At 44.0% G+C, this 17,241-nt stretch overlaps 1 protein-coding gene across 1 annotated transcript in view; it reads right to left on the bottom strand.

The window, feature by feature from the left end:
- Dcdc2 (doublecortin domain containing 2) overlaps positions 1-17,241 on the bottom strand; it is a 164,015-nt gene that overhangs the window by 82,899 nt on the left and 63,875 nt on the right. Inside the window, exon 7 of the mRNA XM_010622945.3 lies at positions 12,295-12,457. Coding sequence (XP_010621247.1) covers positions 12,295-12,457 — 163 coding nt within the window. The remainder of the gene's footprint in view (positions 1-12,294; positions 12,458-17,241) is intronic.

Below are 17,241 nucleotides of genomic sequence, written 5' to 3'. Positions count from 1 at the left end.
GTAATGTAGCCACATCGGCAGCTTCACCCTCCAGCCCTGCACCTGCAGGTGGGCAGAGAAAGAACTTCCATATCTGTGGATGCTTTTAGAAAGAGTCCGATGTGGCCATAAACCAAGCCCGAGAGAATGCTGTGAAATCTTGTTCTGGACACTTAGAATTTCAAATCTTACTGTCCCAATTGTACATACATTTCTGGGAACTGAAGGCTGTTCTGTGAAGGCCACATATAAATGCAACTTAGAGAAATACAAGCCTCTGAGTAACATGGCCTCAGAATGGCCGGGAGAAGTGTGTGCGTTTCTGTGTGTGTGTGTGTGTGTGTGTGTGTGTGTGTGTGTGTGTGTGTCAACTTATCAAAGAGAGATAGAGACAAAGAGAAAGGATTAAGTAAAGATTGCCTACTCCACAGAGTGCTGAACCCAAAACAGGTGTCACAGAGGAGGAAGTTCTCCTCACCCTGACCCTGCATCCATCACCTTATTCCATGAGGGGATTATACCTTCTCCTCACCACCATACAGTCCCATTAAATTTCTTTATAGCATTAGGAGGACACAAATTTAATGAGGCAGAGTACAAAATAAGCAGTTGCCTCGCCTCTTGCTGTAATTCTTCAATTTGCGTGAACATGGGACTTTCAGATGCACACTGTTGCTTTTCTTTCCTTTTTCTCATCACAAATAAACATGATTACTAGTCCCTACGTGCACAAGGCATGGTGATCAATGGGACAGTAGAGAGACAGTAATCCTGAAAGACACAGCTGTGATCCAGAACTACGGTGCCTGGGTTTGAGACCTTGCAGTCTAGATAGTAACTGTTACAGCAGGAATGAGCAGATCTGTTTCCACCGTTTTCTGCTTGCTTGGTCACAGGCAATCTTCTTTTTCAATAAAATGAAGACAATTATAATAACTACCCCTGTCTCCTAAGCCAGCTGTGATGATTAATGAGACTGTACCTGAAGTGTTCGGCCCAGGTTCTGGTACATAGGAAACACCCAGAAAATGTTAACAGCTTCGTTAGCTGCTAATCTGATCGAATTCATGAAAAAGAAGATGCCTCATTTCATTTTCTTCAGAACCACTCCCTGCCCCAGGCCTTACAAGCATCGGGCCTTGTGTAAAACTGTTTTGCTGTGTGAGGACCCTAGTCCTCCCCAAACGGAGCTCTAGAGAACAATACTGCCACCAAGATGATCTTCAAAAACTAGAACCCAAAGTAAAAAAAAAAAAAAAAAAGTGTGGAATATGTCTGTATTAAAAGCTCTGAGAAATCAATGGAAGCAATAAAAATTGCTTGATTTGTATAATCTGACATTTTCCAAATTTATGTTTGAACGTAAAACCCTTATTACTAGAAATACCTATTAAGATGCAATGAAATTACTGCTCTGCAGACCCACTGTAGGAAACAGCGGTGAGTTTATTGAGTAAGAGCCTCATCTTCCGACCATTCAGAACTTCAGTGCAAGATCAGGTACCTATGAAGCACGTCATTGACTGCTCTGGTTACCACTCAACCCAGAGTTCTTTTGCTTAATTTAGACAGAAATTGTGAATCAGCAAAGTGCAGCTCTGGTAGCAGTGCTGGTGTCTTCAGGAAACACCAGGTAATGCTGAATGCCAACAGTTGACACAGCCAGCTGCTGGTCAGTGCTGCTACGGTCTGTGACCGTCTGATGCAGTCTGATGCCAGACATAGATCCACTCTACCCGGTGCTGGTCTCTGCCACTGCCGGCTGCCAACTTCCATGGCCATCTCGTGCCAGAAACAATAGGTTGACTCCGCCAGGTGCTGTTCTCTGCTGCTGGTCTTGGTTGGCTACTGGTCTCTGGAGCTCTTTAGCGGTAACAGGTCTGAGTGCTTACTGCCCTTTCCTTGGATTACTCCTCCATAGATCTATACTATTGGGGATTTTAAAAATATCCCAAATAGATTTACAGCACAGGGTGGGCAGTACACAGGAGGGAGGTGCTGCTTATATAGAAGCTGTAGCCTGTTTCAGTGAGGGGCAGGGCTGAAAGCTTAATGTACAAGTTGAGTACACAAAAAGGGGCTCGGATTTCTCCCTTGCTGGTCTATGTCTCTCCAAGGTGCCCCTTCCCTTCTTCAAAAAGGCAACCGTCTTGTCTGAAGTAGCAGGCACTGGAGAGGACACCTGGCTGCACACATGCTGGAGTGGACAATGGCAGTTTGATAGCCAGGAAGGACACGGAAGCATACCGGCCCAGCCTTTTGGGGTCCAGGGAGAGCAATGGGGAGTGGGGGGGAGGGGCAGACAGCTGCTGACCAAGACACATCCCCGCAGGGGGGAACACGGCAGGGGCTCCCATTTGCCTCGCTGTTACAGTCTGGAGCTGAAATGTTCCCCAAAGATCATGTGCTAAAAGCCTTGTTTACCAGTCTGCGGCCCTATTTGAAAATGGTGCAACCTGAGGAGACGGGGCCTAGCGGAAGAGGGATCAGTGAGAGTGTAGCCTGCAAGGAGATATTGAGGCCCTGTCTTCCCTCTCTTCTCTCTCCCTTCTCTCCTCCCCTCCCCTCTCCTCCCCCTTCCGCCACCCTCTCCCTCTTTCTCTCCCTCTCCCTCTCTGTCTCTCTCCCAGAAAGAGATGGGTAAGCAGCTTTGCTCCAACTTACGCTTCTGACCATGGAGGGAGCCAAGCAAGGACGGAAACCTCTGAAACTGTGAGCCAAAACGAACCTCTCGGATCCTTGAGAAGATTCTCTCAGGTATTTTGCCAAGCAACAGAAAGCTGTGCTGCCCAGCCAAGGCCTCAGGAATTGTCCCCAAGGATTTGGAAAGGGGCACTGTGTTTGTTACTTTGGCACAAGTACCCTGCAAAAGATGATTTCCCCTTTGTGTCAGCCCCTCACTCTTAACCAAAATAAGGGCCAGGAGAGAATCAGCTACAATCAGTGCAAAGACGACATATCCCTTCCTACCATGTAGAAGTAAGAAGGGTCTCAGAGTGAAAAGTGGCTTTTATGAAGTCATTTTAAAAGGAATAAAATCTTGCCCAATTTCACAGAAATAATTTGGTATGATAATCGAATGAATAAAATAAGAATAAACAGCTTAAAACTAGGAAGCTCAAAAATACCTGATAGACATTTTCTCTGTAACTTTATCCACATTGTGATAGCCCACGGCAGGGTGATTTGCAATGAAGGTTATAACTCATGTTGAAAACAACTAGGGCAACAGAGAAGAATAAAAATAGAGTTATATATAAAATAGGTCACAGTCTACAAAGAAGTCCCAGCATGTGACATGAGTAAGGAAATATCTCTTGCGGTCTAACAGTACCAGTGGTGTTTAGTAATGACCCTGGTGCCATACTGAATGCAATTATTCATTTTTTCATATTTGTGCAGCTACTTTTTATATAGACAAAACTGATACACAGGCTTGAGAAACGACTTAGAACCAAAAAGAAAAATGTCAATATCTGCAAGGTAAAAAAAATATTTTCATATCTATATACGGTGGATGGATTTTGCTCATTGAAATGGACAGTGTAAATGGTTCTACTTCATCAAAGAAATTTTCAGAGTAAGGACAGAATTATGGCTTTTGTGTAAAAAAAAAAAATGTGTAAGTTCTGAGCAAATGGTACAAAGGAGGGAAAAGCTTCCCTGGTGATTAGCAAAGTATGGTACACAGTAGGCACTCGGTGGGTGTTTACTGAAGAAACAAAAGTGGTGTTCTGGGAAAGTGTCCACAAGTCTGGAGTCTTGAAGCATGGGAAAGGAAATGCAAAAACAGAACAGCTTGAATTGGAAGAATTTGAACCCTAGAATACTTCAGTAACTGTCGAGAGAGAAGGGGGGGGGTCGCCAGTGGAGGATAGATAGATTTGATCATTTGATAAATAAACTAGAAAAATCCATCTTCTTCAAGGTTTACAACCCCCAGAAAAATGTGTCTGAATGCTCAGGATGGACCAAGTTCCAAAGCAGCATGAGTGAGCAAAGAAGACCCTGCTAAAGAGAAAGACATCCTCATCATGACTAACTCCTACCACTCACAAAACAAGAGGGATTCAAATCACCCCTATTTACAAAGGGAAGATGAAGCAACTGGAGAAAAAAAAAAGGGAGAAGTAGGAACTCCTCCCCAAAATCTCTCAGTTAACCTTCAGGGGCATCTGTGAGACATCTTATTCTAATCACTAAAGGGAGGCAGATTGGCTACAAGCACCCCTCACCACTCCCCTTAGACCCCGACAGGCAGTCACACAAGTGCGTTCCCTTCTTAGCCAGCTTTCCATCAGCCTGGCAATTTACAGAGAGCATTAGCCATTGACAAATCTTTAGACTCTGACTGAACTGGTCTCTCCCCTTTCTCCCCCACTTGCAAAACTAGGGAGGTGCTATTTATCTACTCTGAGGTTCTGTAAAGGAAGCTTATAAAACATTAGATTCATGATCACCACTGAGATGTTGTGAGTTCTGGTGTCAGAAACATACTCTTGTTCAATAATTCTAACTTGTAGCCTTAATGTCAATTATCACCATGTTGGAGGCATGATTGACCTGCACACACGCACAGGCATGCACAGACATACCCTCAACACCCAACACACCCCAGCCACTCTGCACAGGACCTCCCCTGAAGGCTTCCCTGTGTCCCATTTTTTGTGACTGATGGCCGAGGGCCCACTGGGATTCTAGCAGACCCAGCTTTGTCCTGGAGTTACTTTAACCCAGTCCTGGCAGTGGAAAGAGAAAGTCAGGGAGGGGTGTAGGGCTATTTCCTCCCCCAGCCCCAGCCTGTCACCTTTGTGATGGAAATCTCTGGGGGACATTCCTGACATCAGACTAACCGAGCTTCAGTCTGTGCCTGACCTCAGATCCCAGGACACGATGCCCAGGGTGACCCAATTTCAGTTTCTTTCTTTCAGTAGGTGAACCACACTTCATCTTTGATCTGCCAAAAACTTGCTATCAGTCAGTTTTCCCATCTCTGGGACACAATGCCTGACATAATTTAAAGGAGGAGAGGGTTGACTTAGTTCACATTTTAAGGAGATTCAGTCCATTGTCGGCTGGCTCCAAGGCAGAAACATCATGGCAGAGGTTGTGGTGGAGCAAAGCCACTTAGTTCATGGCAACCAGACAGCAGAGCAGGGGAAGAATGGTAGAAAGCAAAGGCTAAGAACTCTATCGTCCCCAAGGCTGCACCTTCATGACCCACACAGGACCACTCCTAACTAATCAACTAGGCCTTTCTTAATCCACTGGAGTTCATATATCAGGATTAACAATCATACTCACCATCACTGTGGACTCATTATTTATAGTGAGCTACAGAAAGGTTCGGCCTAACTCTGGAGGCCATAGAATAAAGGAACCGATGTAAAAATGTTGTAAAATTGACAAGGAAGAAGGAACTCAAACAGCGGTGTGACACTTATGACAAGGAAGACTGGAAAGCCAAACCCTGGAGCTGGAAGACACATAAAGAGGAGATAAGCCGAGCATCATCCTCTGGCAGAGGGTCACACTAATGAAGGAACCTGGGCCACATCTCAGCATCTCCATCCCTCTCTGGTTCCCAGGCCCCAGCCCACAGAAATAACGGGACTGGAGACTCCAGCACCCACAGGTACCAGGGCAGCATGTGTCCCTGGCACTTTCCCTCTAGAAACATTAATAGACATGGCAGCCACAGTCCATCATACCAGCACAGTGCAATAATCAAGCTGAATAATGGGCTACCCAGAATTCTATGGGCTGTATAGAAAATATGCATGTCTGAAAAAAATCTTCCATATATATCTTCACATCCTAACCCTGAACTTATAAAAATTAACCCCAAAAGAATTACTGCAAGGCCTCAGCCCCACATCAGTCGTAAAACAATGCTCTCTCTCTCTCTCACACATGCCTGTCTAGATGGTGTACAAAGTATACGAGAAGATAGGATTTGAAATGAATCCATTTTTGAAACAGACTGGAGATGTAGCTCGGTGGTAGAACCATTGCCTAGCACGTGTGAAGTCCTGCATTCAATCTTCAGAACCTCAAAGAAGAGCAGGGCTGGTATTTTACTCCACTGAAATTGAGATATATATCTTACCTGTATTCAGCCAGGTTTTAATTTCTCAACCTCTCAGCACCAAAGTAAGTATCACAGTACATATTCTGAAACTTTCAGTAGTAGAAATTGAATTCCCCAATAAACATGCTAGGAAGGACTAAAATCTCCTGCTGTGCTAAAATTTTGTTGCAAAATGTTATGCCAATGAATGTATTATCAAGGTGTGGGAAATATTAATTACACGATTTTTTTGTCATGCTAGTCCTTGATGCACTAAAATGTGACCCATCTCCTACACTGCCACTAGAGATGCAGCTATGATCAACATTTCCCCGGCATTTCTCTGTCACAGGACAGTTGCAGTAGCAAAACAGCAACAAAATATAAATCTTTCCTGGGCTTGTTGAACAGAACCAGTGTCCCATTTTATGGGTCATCTGGTGCCCTCGTGTTACCTTCTTCCAGGGCACAAACCCTTTTTCAGGTTGAGGCAGCAGGCACCTGGGTGAAAGAGAACCACACAAGCACCTGGGCTGTTTCGCAGCTGACTCCGCGAAGTTCCGGGTTCAGAGCCCCGAGACTCTGAGATGGATGCAGCAGCTCTTCCCTCCTGGGCAGCTCCGGCAGCCACAGCAGGTTGGAGCTATTAGGAAGTCAGAGAGCATGACTGCTCAAGGGCAGTCATCCGACAAGGTCATAATACTCAGATATCCTTCTGCCGGCCCTGCACCTGCTCTCAACTGTTCATCAGGAGCCTGCATATCATAAATTCCCTGAGAATTATCACTGCACGACCCCAGGGATGGCCAGAAACCAAGGACCCTGGTCCTCACGTGTGAGCAAGTGTGTGTGTGTGTGTGTGTGTGTGTGTGCGCGCGTGTGTGTGTCTGTGTCTGTGTGTTTGGACACGCCCACCCACCTACACGCTCGGACTGAAAAAGAAAACAAGCTTGATTTTTACAACATTTTAACACTTTGCTTTTTAAAAGTACTTATCATTATCAGTAGAACGTAAATTGTAGCAACATAGACAAGGCTAGATTCTTGGCAGTCTTTCCAATATTTCCAAATTAAACTCACTCTACTGTACTTTATGTTCTGAAGGTTCTAAAAACACCAAGTATTTTCATGAGCCGAATGCTAATAATACCAATAAATATAACCAATCATCCAAAATGCTATTTCAAAGCAATCACCATTACCATTTTGCTCAGAGTGGAGAGTGTAGGTAGTTAACACCTCTAAAACATACCTCAAGGCGCTGCAATTCAAGCAGAAAGTGTAACAAAAAACATGTGCTGGCCACTTAAGCTGGTATTTAAATGCAGCACTAAAAATGCAATTCACACCCAACTACATCAATCACCAACCAATCTTACTTTGCATCTTGGCCACCAAAAGAAAATGGGATTTGTTTCCCTGAAGAAATATGTCACTGCTCTGCTTGAATTATTAAGCTTTGCTATTACAGAGAGAAACGGAGTCAAAAAAAAAAAAAAAAAAAAAAAAAAGAAAAAAAAAAAAAAAAAAAAAAAAAAAAAAAAAAGGAAGAAAAAGGAAATAAAATTAATCACAGGGTGCCCTCTACAGTCTCACAGCAGCATGGCTCACTCCTAGAGCGCTTGATAGCTGAATATCAGTAGCAAAAAAGGACAAAATGTGTGGCTACTGTCTTCATTATACAAGAAATGAGGATGAAAACAGTATATAAAGAACACTGCATTAGCTACTTGCGTAATTTAACAATTGCTAGAAAATCATCACAAGTGCTGTAACCCTAAAATTTTACCCTTGGGAAACAAGACTGAATAGCTTAATTCATGTTAAACATTAAGTAGAGAAAGCTATGTAGGTTTCATCTCTAAAACTAACTCCTTACATTTTTGTTCATGATCTAGGCTCCCCACACTTTTCACTGTGCTTTGGCTTCAAATCCTTCTTACCATTGCCTTTCCAAAGAGGAGCCCTCCTCTCACAGAAACATCAAAAACACAAGCACAGTTTTAGTTAGTTACTAAAATAGATGGCATTTCAGTAATGGGCAACTTCAATAATAAATGAATGTGAAGGCTGAATTGAGGGGAGAGAGAGGGACCGAGGGAGGGAGGGGAGCTTTTGATATTATAATCAGGAAAATTCTACAGCTAAAGACATCTGCAGGGATATCACGAAGGAGAAATAGCTCCATTTTCAACATTACAGATATGAGCTACTCTGCTTAAACATATCAAGTGACAGGTTAATCCAGAGAATCACACAAAATCTTTTTCCACTTCTTGTGGAAAAAAAAAAAAAAGTGTTTCTGGAAGATAAGGTTTTCTTTCCAGGTTATATGTTCTTCCTATCATGATGAAAAGATACAAAATGTTGTGTCTACACTCTTAACTGTGACTTCTAGGTCAGTAGTACAAGTTCCTTACTGGGAAAAAAAAAAATCAGTCCCTGAAACCTTCATGTGAAAGGCACCAGCAGTTGTTCCGGCAATTTTAAAACCTATAATCTACACATTACAAAGCTCCATTGGAAAACACCCACTTACGATGGGCAATTATCTAAAACAACTGCAGATTCTCTCAAGCCCAGGAAAGAATCATTGGGAGGAGCTACCTTGGCACTTTAAATGATTGGCTTCAATCTTAACTGTACTTTTATTATTTTCATCCCCACAGATGCAAATATTGTTGAAAACTATTTGTGAATTTCTACAAAAGCAAAAATGCTTGCTAAAAGAGATGGCTTCCCTATGGAAAAGGGCAATGTTAATGTGTCTGTGTTCCCAAGTCTCTGAAAACAATATAGCAAAAGAAGATGATCATTTCCCTTCTTCCCAGAGATGACTACTAAATCCAGAGACTTTTAAAAAATATACTGGAATAGGAATTGAGATTTCCACAAGCTAATAAGAGCCTTACAGACAAGAAGCAAATAACATATCTATAAGCTTTTTAATCAATAATTCATGAAAGTTTTAAATGGGTCCTGTTCTTAGCAGGTTTTAAAGTATTACCAGAACTGATCTATTTTTTAACTTCCATCATTCGTTCATTCAACATTTATTAAGTGTCTCATATCTGTTTGACCCGTTCCCGTGATCGGGGTTTTTTAAAAAGGAAAAAAAGCTACCAAGACATCGCACATGACCTTGAAGGTTTCACTGTCTAATATACACTAACATGAAGCCTCTTTTGTGTGTGTGTGTGTGTGTGTGTGTGTGTGTGTATGGGTGTGTGTACTAGTTGTGACTGAACTCAGAGCCTTCATGCTGAGCTACGTCTTGAGTCCTTTTGTATTTTCTTATTTTGAGACAAGGGTCTTGCTTAGCCACTAAGGTGCTCAGGCTGGACTTGAACGTTTCATGCCTCAGCCTTCCATGGGTGCTGATTACAGGGATACAACACCTCGCTAGCAAGACTTGAATACCTTTAAAGCTCAAAGTTAGCAGGTTCTTCCAAGCTAACTCCTTTTCTTTGATTCCTGCCACATAATAGTCACTCAATAAAAATTTGTTACCTGTATTTCACCCTGGTTTCCTAGTGACTGAAAAATGGTACAGATTTAAATGACAAGCAAAATTTTAAAGATAGAACAAATATGAACCCACATATTAAAGGTAGATAATGGGCCCAAAAAAGTTAAGAGGGTTGCCCAAGGTCAACTGCCAAGCTAGGACAAGAATCTCTAAGACACCTGATTCCTGGCTAATCTGCATCACTAGAGATGTAAACCCCTCCCTCTTAACGGAGACAGGAACACCTTTCTTCTAGCTCGTCAGTCTCCCTGAGCTGTGGCAAGCATGACTCTGTGCCTGTTCTTTAACATCAGCTGTGGCTCTGAGGTTGGAAGCAAGGGTTGATCCAGACTCTGGAGCGTCACCCCATCCCTCCTCTCCCAGGCACCACAGGGTAGAAAAAGCACCGGTCTGTTTCCAGCCAGCCAGCTTCACTCCACCCTGACAAGTGCACCCCACTAAAAACATACTGGGAATGGAACCGAAACCAGCCCCTCTTTGCCAAGACCCGAAGTGAATATCTGTGTGTCCAGTGAACTTCATAGGTTCACCCCGCTGTCAGCTCACCGGAGTGAAATCTCAGGCGAATGCAAATGTCTCACAAGTTTACACCATCTCTCGCCTGCCAGTGCAAGGTACAGCTATGTGATTCGTTTTGATGGAGATGCTATTGCTTACTAGTAAAGTTTCTGTGTATTTAGTATGCTCTTGGGTACCAGTTTTTATTCAAGAAAAGCCAACAGGATCTAAAAGCAAATCACAGTGCGTGGGGGCCAGGGCTTCAGATCCACTAACGAAGGAGACCAGTGGCAAGAGTAGACGGGCAAATTATAGGCTACAGTCACATGGCACCAGGTGTAACAATTCCCAATTTGAAACTATACTACAAAGCCACTGTGATAAAAACAGCATGGTACTGGCAAAGAAATAGGCCTGAGGATCAATGGAACAGACTGGAAGACACAAAAACAAATGCAGATGTACTCAGCTACCTCATCTTCGACAAAGGAGCTCACCATCCTCAGTGGAGGAAAGATAGCCTCTTTAATAAATGGTGTTGGAAAAACTGGATATCAACCTGCCACAGATTAAAATTAGACCCTTATCTTTCGCCATGCACTAAATTAAAATCCAAATGGATTAAAGATCTAAATATTAAAACAGAAACATTAAACTTGCTGGAAAGTAAGTTAGGTAGAACTCTGGAAGACATTGGTATAGGAAAAGACTTTATGAACAAATCCTCAGTAGCACGGGAACTAGCAGAAAGAATCAACAACTGGGATCTCATCTTACTAAAAAGCTTCTGTACTTCAAAAGAAACCATTAGCAGAACTAAGAGACAATCTACAATGTGGGAAAAAATTTTTACCAGCTGTACCTCAGACAAAGGACTATTATCAAGGATATATAAAGAACTCAAAACAATCAGTCCCCCCAAATATAAAGACCCGATCCAAAAATGGGCATCCGAAATGAACAGACATTTCTCATACAAAGAAGTGAAAGCAGCAAGAAAATATATGAAAAAATGTTCCACATCACTGGTCATTCGAGAGATGCAGATGAAAACAACACTGAGATTCCACCTCACCCCACAAAGAATGGCTGCTATCAAGAAATCACACAATAACAAATGTTGGCGGGGTTGTGGGGAGAAAGGAACCCTCCTCCATTGTTGGTGGGAGTGCAGACTAGTGCAACCACTATGGAAATCAATATGGAGATACCTCAAAGAGCTTGGACTGGAGGTTCCATTTGACCCAGCCATCCCTCTGTTGGGTATCTTTCCAAGAGAACTAAAAGAATCATATCACAGAGAAGTATGTGCACCCATGTTTATAGCGGCACAGTTTGTAATAGCTAAATCTTGGAAACAACCTATTTGCCCATCCGTTGGAAACTGGATAAAGAAGTTGTGGTTTTTCTATAAAATGGAATATTACTCAGCCATAAAGAGCGAGAGAATAGATTCATTCATAGGAAAATGGATACATATTGAAGATATACTCCTAAGTGAAATAAATAAGTCACACATGTGTAAATACCAAATAGTTTCCCTGGTGTGAATATTCTGCAACAATGCATAAGATTCTAATAAGATTACTGACATTTAGAAATGGGAGGAAAGGAGCTAAAGGTGTAGGGAAGGTGTGATACGTAGGGGAAGAACAAAAAGGGAAAAGAAAAAAATGTGAGAGAATGAAAAGATGAAAATAAAGTGTTTGTAGATGGGGAGGGGAGGAGGGGGTGAAGGGAGGGCAGAGGTAAGGGGAAAAAAATGAGAATCAAGATTTGCCATGTAAAGGTACATGATCCCAACAATGAATGTAACTGTACTGTATCCCTAAAATGTACCAATAAACTCAATAAAAAAAAACAAAAACAAAAAAAAGAGTAGACGGGCAAGATGAGAATCGGGCACTATCAGTAAGAGCAGAGGACGGCAAGTCTTATCTTTTCTAAATAAGAGCACCTCAAGAATTACTTGACCTCAAAACAAGTGACTTCAAAGCATGGAGGTCATTCATTTGGCCTAATTACAAAGGGGAACTAAGCCTGAAAATCAGCAGGCCCCTGCCTAGGTAAAACATCACCTTCACAAACAACATCACCGTCTATGGCCATAAGAGCATCTTTCAGGGACCCAAAGAAATGATTTAAGGATTAAAATTGTATCACTAAAAGTCTAAAATAAGAATAACCAGCAGCAGCAATACAACAGTGACAAACTCACCACTGTTAAGAATTGTTCGTTGTGAATTCTTCGACTTCACATTTTGTTTCGCCTTTGTGGGTTTTTCTGAATTCCCCTCGTCTTTCTTCCCTTTCCTCTTCAGAGACTGAGGCGAGGAGCTGTCGCTGGATCCGATTGTTGACTTAGACTGGCGATCATTCCCCTAAGGGGTGAAAGAGTGGACCCTTAGCAACGGCAAAGGAACCCCCCGGAGGGCTCCTCGTCTTCACCTGTCCTCGATTGTGGACCACAGGACAGGGCACTGACACCGTGCCTGTCCCCAAAATGCCACACTGACTCAAATTCATCCTCCTAGAGGCAGGTGAGGAGTCTGGCGGGGGCTGAAGAATAAAAGTAAGAGCTCTCAAGTGTTGAGCTTCCACGGTGTACCAGGTGTGCTACAAGGTGATTGCCCTCATTGCTCATGCAATCCTGTGAGCTCACATGCGGGGCTTAGACTAACTAATGTTCCACCGAAGCCAGAAGCCTTCACCTCTGTTCTGTGCCTTTCTTAAGAACCAGCAGGGGTCTACGGGATGAGGACAGCTGGTCCGCTGATCAGCTAATCTAGAAACACCGTCCTAATGAGCTATCACTGTGCATGCACTATGGTTGCAGAAATGCGCCAGTATTAACTCATCTGTTGGTGACCACGGTCTCCAAGAATTGCAGATCTGGAGCAAGGTGGGGGTGCAGGTAGCTCAGGACCTCATAATCCCACTGTGCCATGTACCCTGCTTGTCCTCTACTCCTGCAAGGCAGCCACAAGTGACTACACCATCTGTGGTGGGCTCTGGTCCCCACATGGATCTCACAGTGAAGACTGCGAAGCCCATCAGTGGGCTCCTGGGCACAAGCCCTGTCCACTGCAAGGCTACTGCAAGGAACAGGTGTGCAGTTGCTCAGGCACTGCCTGCTCCAGTAAGAAACCCCCTCCCGTTGCAGCAGCCTTGTCTCTCAGTGCTACCCTCCACTGGGTGTGCACTGCAGTGTGCAGGCTGCGGGTCGCAGAAAGAGTGTGAGCCTTAGAGACCCAAAATCCTTGGCTCAGCCCCAGCTCTGGACTAACTTCTAAGGTCTTTGAGCCTCAGTTTCCCCATCAGGTGAACTGGCTTAGATACCTGCCTTTAGGTGTATTGTGAGAATGCAGGGAAACGTTGGAAAGGGGTACAGTGAGTACCTCGGCGTGAGTATCAGAGTGCTCTCTCTATGAGTAGAGGTAATGTCTTTTTCTTTAAAACCGCACCAAACTCACACCATAACGGGTGCAATCTTGATGCAACATCTGTGCTATGCTAGTATCTGAAAATAAATGTAGTAATATTAAATAAACAAATCTACCTAGAAACCTATTATAACTGCCCATTTTAAATATTTATATATTCAGTCATCCAGAAGCATTTAAATGGTTTTAGCCATCACCTAATTAAGATTAGAAAAATTCGCAGCCTTACAAATGAAGTTATTTATGCTATTTTATCATAGCCTACAAGAAAATGAATTATGCATAGATTTATTAACAGTATGGAAACTTGTCCAAATCTATAACACTTTTTTGCATAATTTAATTTCCTATTCCAACTGCAACTCAAACATACAGTTTCCATTTAATTATTACATTAACTGCAACCAGAGGTTTTTCTTCTTTTTTTTTTTCCTTTTCTTTTCATTGATTCTTTCTCACAAGGCCATAAGCTATCTGACAGAAAAAAACAGTGAATATAGTTATAGTAGATAATCTAAAGCCACCAGCTAAGCCTCCTATTCCAGTCATTTTCAATGGATTCTATTCATCCAGAGGTTTTTAAATTGTAAAAGCTTTAGGTGAGAGGAGCAACCCCTCCCAGCAGCAATGCAATGGAACCAGGCGGTGAGGTAGGGACTGGGAGCCCAGTAGGAGCACTCTGCAGCTCTGAGAGGTGTTAGGAAAGGGTAGGGCAAGGGAGGAGCAAAAACCCCACCCTGCAATGTCAGGGATGAATACTGCTTTCTGGAACACACAGGAAAATTCTGATTGACTCCATTTCTGACAGGGACGCTCAAAAGGCTGACTTGGGAGCCCTGAAACATAACTAGCTGACTGACACTGTAGCATCCGGTGTACCTTTGATAGCTGACCGTCCCTCTCGCATTCCAGACTGGATGGTAACTAATTTCCAGGCACTGTGTGAGTACAAAGTGAAGAACCCGAGAGAAAGAATCGTTCTGTATTTTGACTGGAAATAATTGAGATGTTTTTAGTAAAAAGAAAAAACACTGACTCCGCTAATGTGTTAATAACAGAAACATAAATGTACAGCACATTCTATATAAGTGTGTAAATAATAGACATACTAGAAATTGGAAATTTTATTTTAATACTTGATTACACCAACTATTTGTGACAAGTAAGTAAATTATATGCAGTTAGAGAGGAAGGCAGGAAGGAGGGAGTAGTCTTTTCTATCTTGAGGCCCTGCATGTGATCTGTAATCCGAACATAGACACTGCCATTGCTATTTGGGGGCACAAGAGATAGAGGGTGCTTTCCAACTCACAACTATAATGTTTGATAAAATATCTACATATTAGCAGAAAGCTACCAAATTTTTAGGCAAGTACTGTTTTCTGCATTTTATAACTAAACGGATTCACTGCTCAAAGTGTGGTTTTTCTAGTACACTGAAGCTTTCTAATGCCAAAAAACTAGAGGCACCTGTTATATAGCATGATTCCCTAAAACAGCCATCGCAAAGTAACAGATTATGGCTTTATCTCAAAATGGAAAGAATCAAGAAGCAGCCTAATTTTGCGGGGCATTCTACCAAACAAACAAACAAACAAAAAAACACCAAAGAAAAACTAGACCCTATGCTAGACTTCAACCACTGCCCTGCCTATAAATACATAAAGTGTGAGATAGAAAAATATGGTAAATGCTTAACTTTAAAATATATCTTAATCGCTTCTCGGCCTTTTGGCTAAGATCAAGTGTAAAATATATCTTAGTGTAAAAGGCACATCGCCATTAATACCTCCATACACTGCTCTCACTTCAAACACACTTAACCCCACCTGTTCCTGCCACTTTCTTAAGTAGTTCCAGAAATCCTCTTTCTGGGCTGTGCTGTTGTGGCTGCCTTGATGTCCTGGATGGACTCAGCTGTTTGCCTTTCAAGCACACCCTGAATTTGGGGAAGAGCCAACAGTTGCACGTGGCAGATCCGGTGGATCAGGTGGATGAGGACAGAGCACTGAGTGCCGGTCGGCGATCTGCACAGCTGTGATCGCCATGTACTTGACGATACCTCCTGAAGACACTCTCGAAAGAGGACTCCAGAGCTGCCTCAGAGTGTTGAGAATGATGGGCTACGTGTGTTTAAAGTGAGGGGGAGGATGTTCGTGAGGATTCATGGCAAAAAAACAAATAAATTTAAATATTCACTGTTGTATGTTGACCACTCCATGGAACTCACAGGACTGCAAACGAACAAAAGCCAAAACCAGCCCTTCTGTCCCCCCTCTAGAGAGACTGAGGTTTGGTTTGGTTTTATAATTCCCTAGGCTCTTTCCCAGGATCTGCCAATTCGTTTCCTTCATTCCTTCATTTCCGGCCTTCACAAAAAATACGCCGAAACAAAGGACCCTAAAACATCAAGTCCGGAAGTTTTGTGAGGGGCTGTCTCAGGCATCTCGCATGTGCCCAAGGGATTGTCTGAGGGGGTTCTGTTTTTACTTTGGTTTGGTTTTGGGGGTCTGTTTGTTTGTTTGTTTGTTGAGACAGGGTCTCACTGTGTAGTTGAGACTGACCTGGAACTCACTATGTAGTCCGGTCTGGTCTCGAATTCACAGCGATCCTCCTGCCTCAGCCTCCCGAGTGCTGGGATTACAGGCATACGCCACCGTGCCCGGCTAGGGGGTTCTGAATGGCGACTCGGGCTGACACTTCTCCCGCTGCACCTAGGAGCAGTCCTGTCACCCACCCTGGACTCAGTTTCACCCCGAGGTAGAGTATTAGGACTTTAGTGTCATATGTTTATAACTTGCTTCACAAAGACTCTGTGATAAGAAGTCATGACAGTCATGCAGTTCTTAATAAAAAAAAAAGTAGAAATTATCACAGGTCTTGTAAATTATTATTATAAACACGTTGTATTACTGCTGTCTGTACTCGCCCAGGCGATGCAGACGGACTACGAAGACCTGGTGGCAGGCCCTGACCCCTCTGTCCGGTAGAGGGCGCGCTGGCCCACGCGGTGACCTGGCCCCAGCCCTCTTCCGGAGCGAGCATGCTCCTTCCCAAACAACACAACCCAGGGTAACTAAGTTTTCGCGTCTTCTCTTCGTTCCTAAGGATAGAATCGCTACCCAAATTGTTCTCATCCCTCGTGGCCGTGGACCCCCGCCCGGCTCCGCAGGACGCATCCCGGGCTATGGTCCCCTGGGCTGCCCAGGCCAGCGGCTGCCTCCAGCCTCGTCTTTCTGCAGCACAGCGAGTCCCCGGAAGCCGTGAGGAAAAATAAACTCCCAAAGCCCAGGCCCGTGTCCCTTTCCGGCGGCGGCGGCGGCGGTGCAGGTCGAGGCCAGCTGTGCCCACAGCGAACTCCCTCGCGCCCTCTCCGCTCCTCTCACACGGGGTCCCCAGGAACCCGTACTTTAGAGGAACGGAGCGCCCTCGTCCTCACGCTGCCGGAACCCAGCTCGGGACTTCCCTCCGCGCTCCCTGCCCTGCCGGGTGCCCGCCGCCACTCCCGCTTCAAGCTCATCCCTGGCGGACAGCAATGGCGTCCTGCGTGTGTTCTTTCTCCTCCACACCTTTGCTGTCTGGGATCTGCGGACCCCACGTCCGAGACACAACAGAGCCCAGGACAGGACGCGCCCCTCAGAACAGCTGTGGGGCGGGAACCAGTCCAGACGCCCAGGCCACTTGCCCTCCCGGCTCCACACACCCCGCCCCCCCCCCCCCCC

Source organism: Fukomys damarensis, unplaced genomic scaffold, assembly GCF_012274545.1.
Source record: "Fukomys damarensis isolate Sample0158 unplaced genomic scaffold, DMR_v1.0_HiC HiC_scaffold_10, whole genome shotgun sequence".
Classification (NCBI taxonomy): domain Eukaryota; kingdom Metazoa; phylum Chordata; class Mammalia; order Rodentia; family Bathyergidae; genus Fukomys; species Fukomys damarensis.
This window is presented reverse-complemented; position numbering and strand designations above follow the sequence as displayed.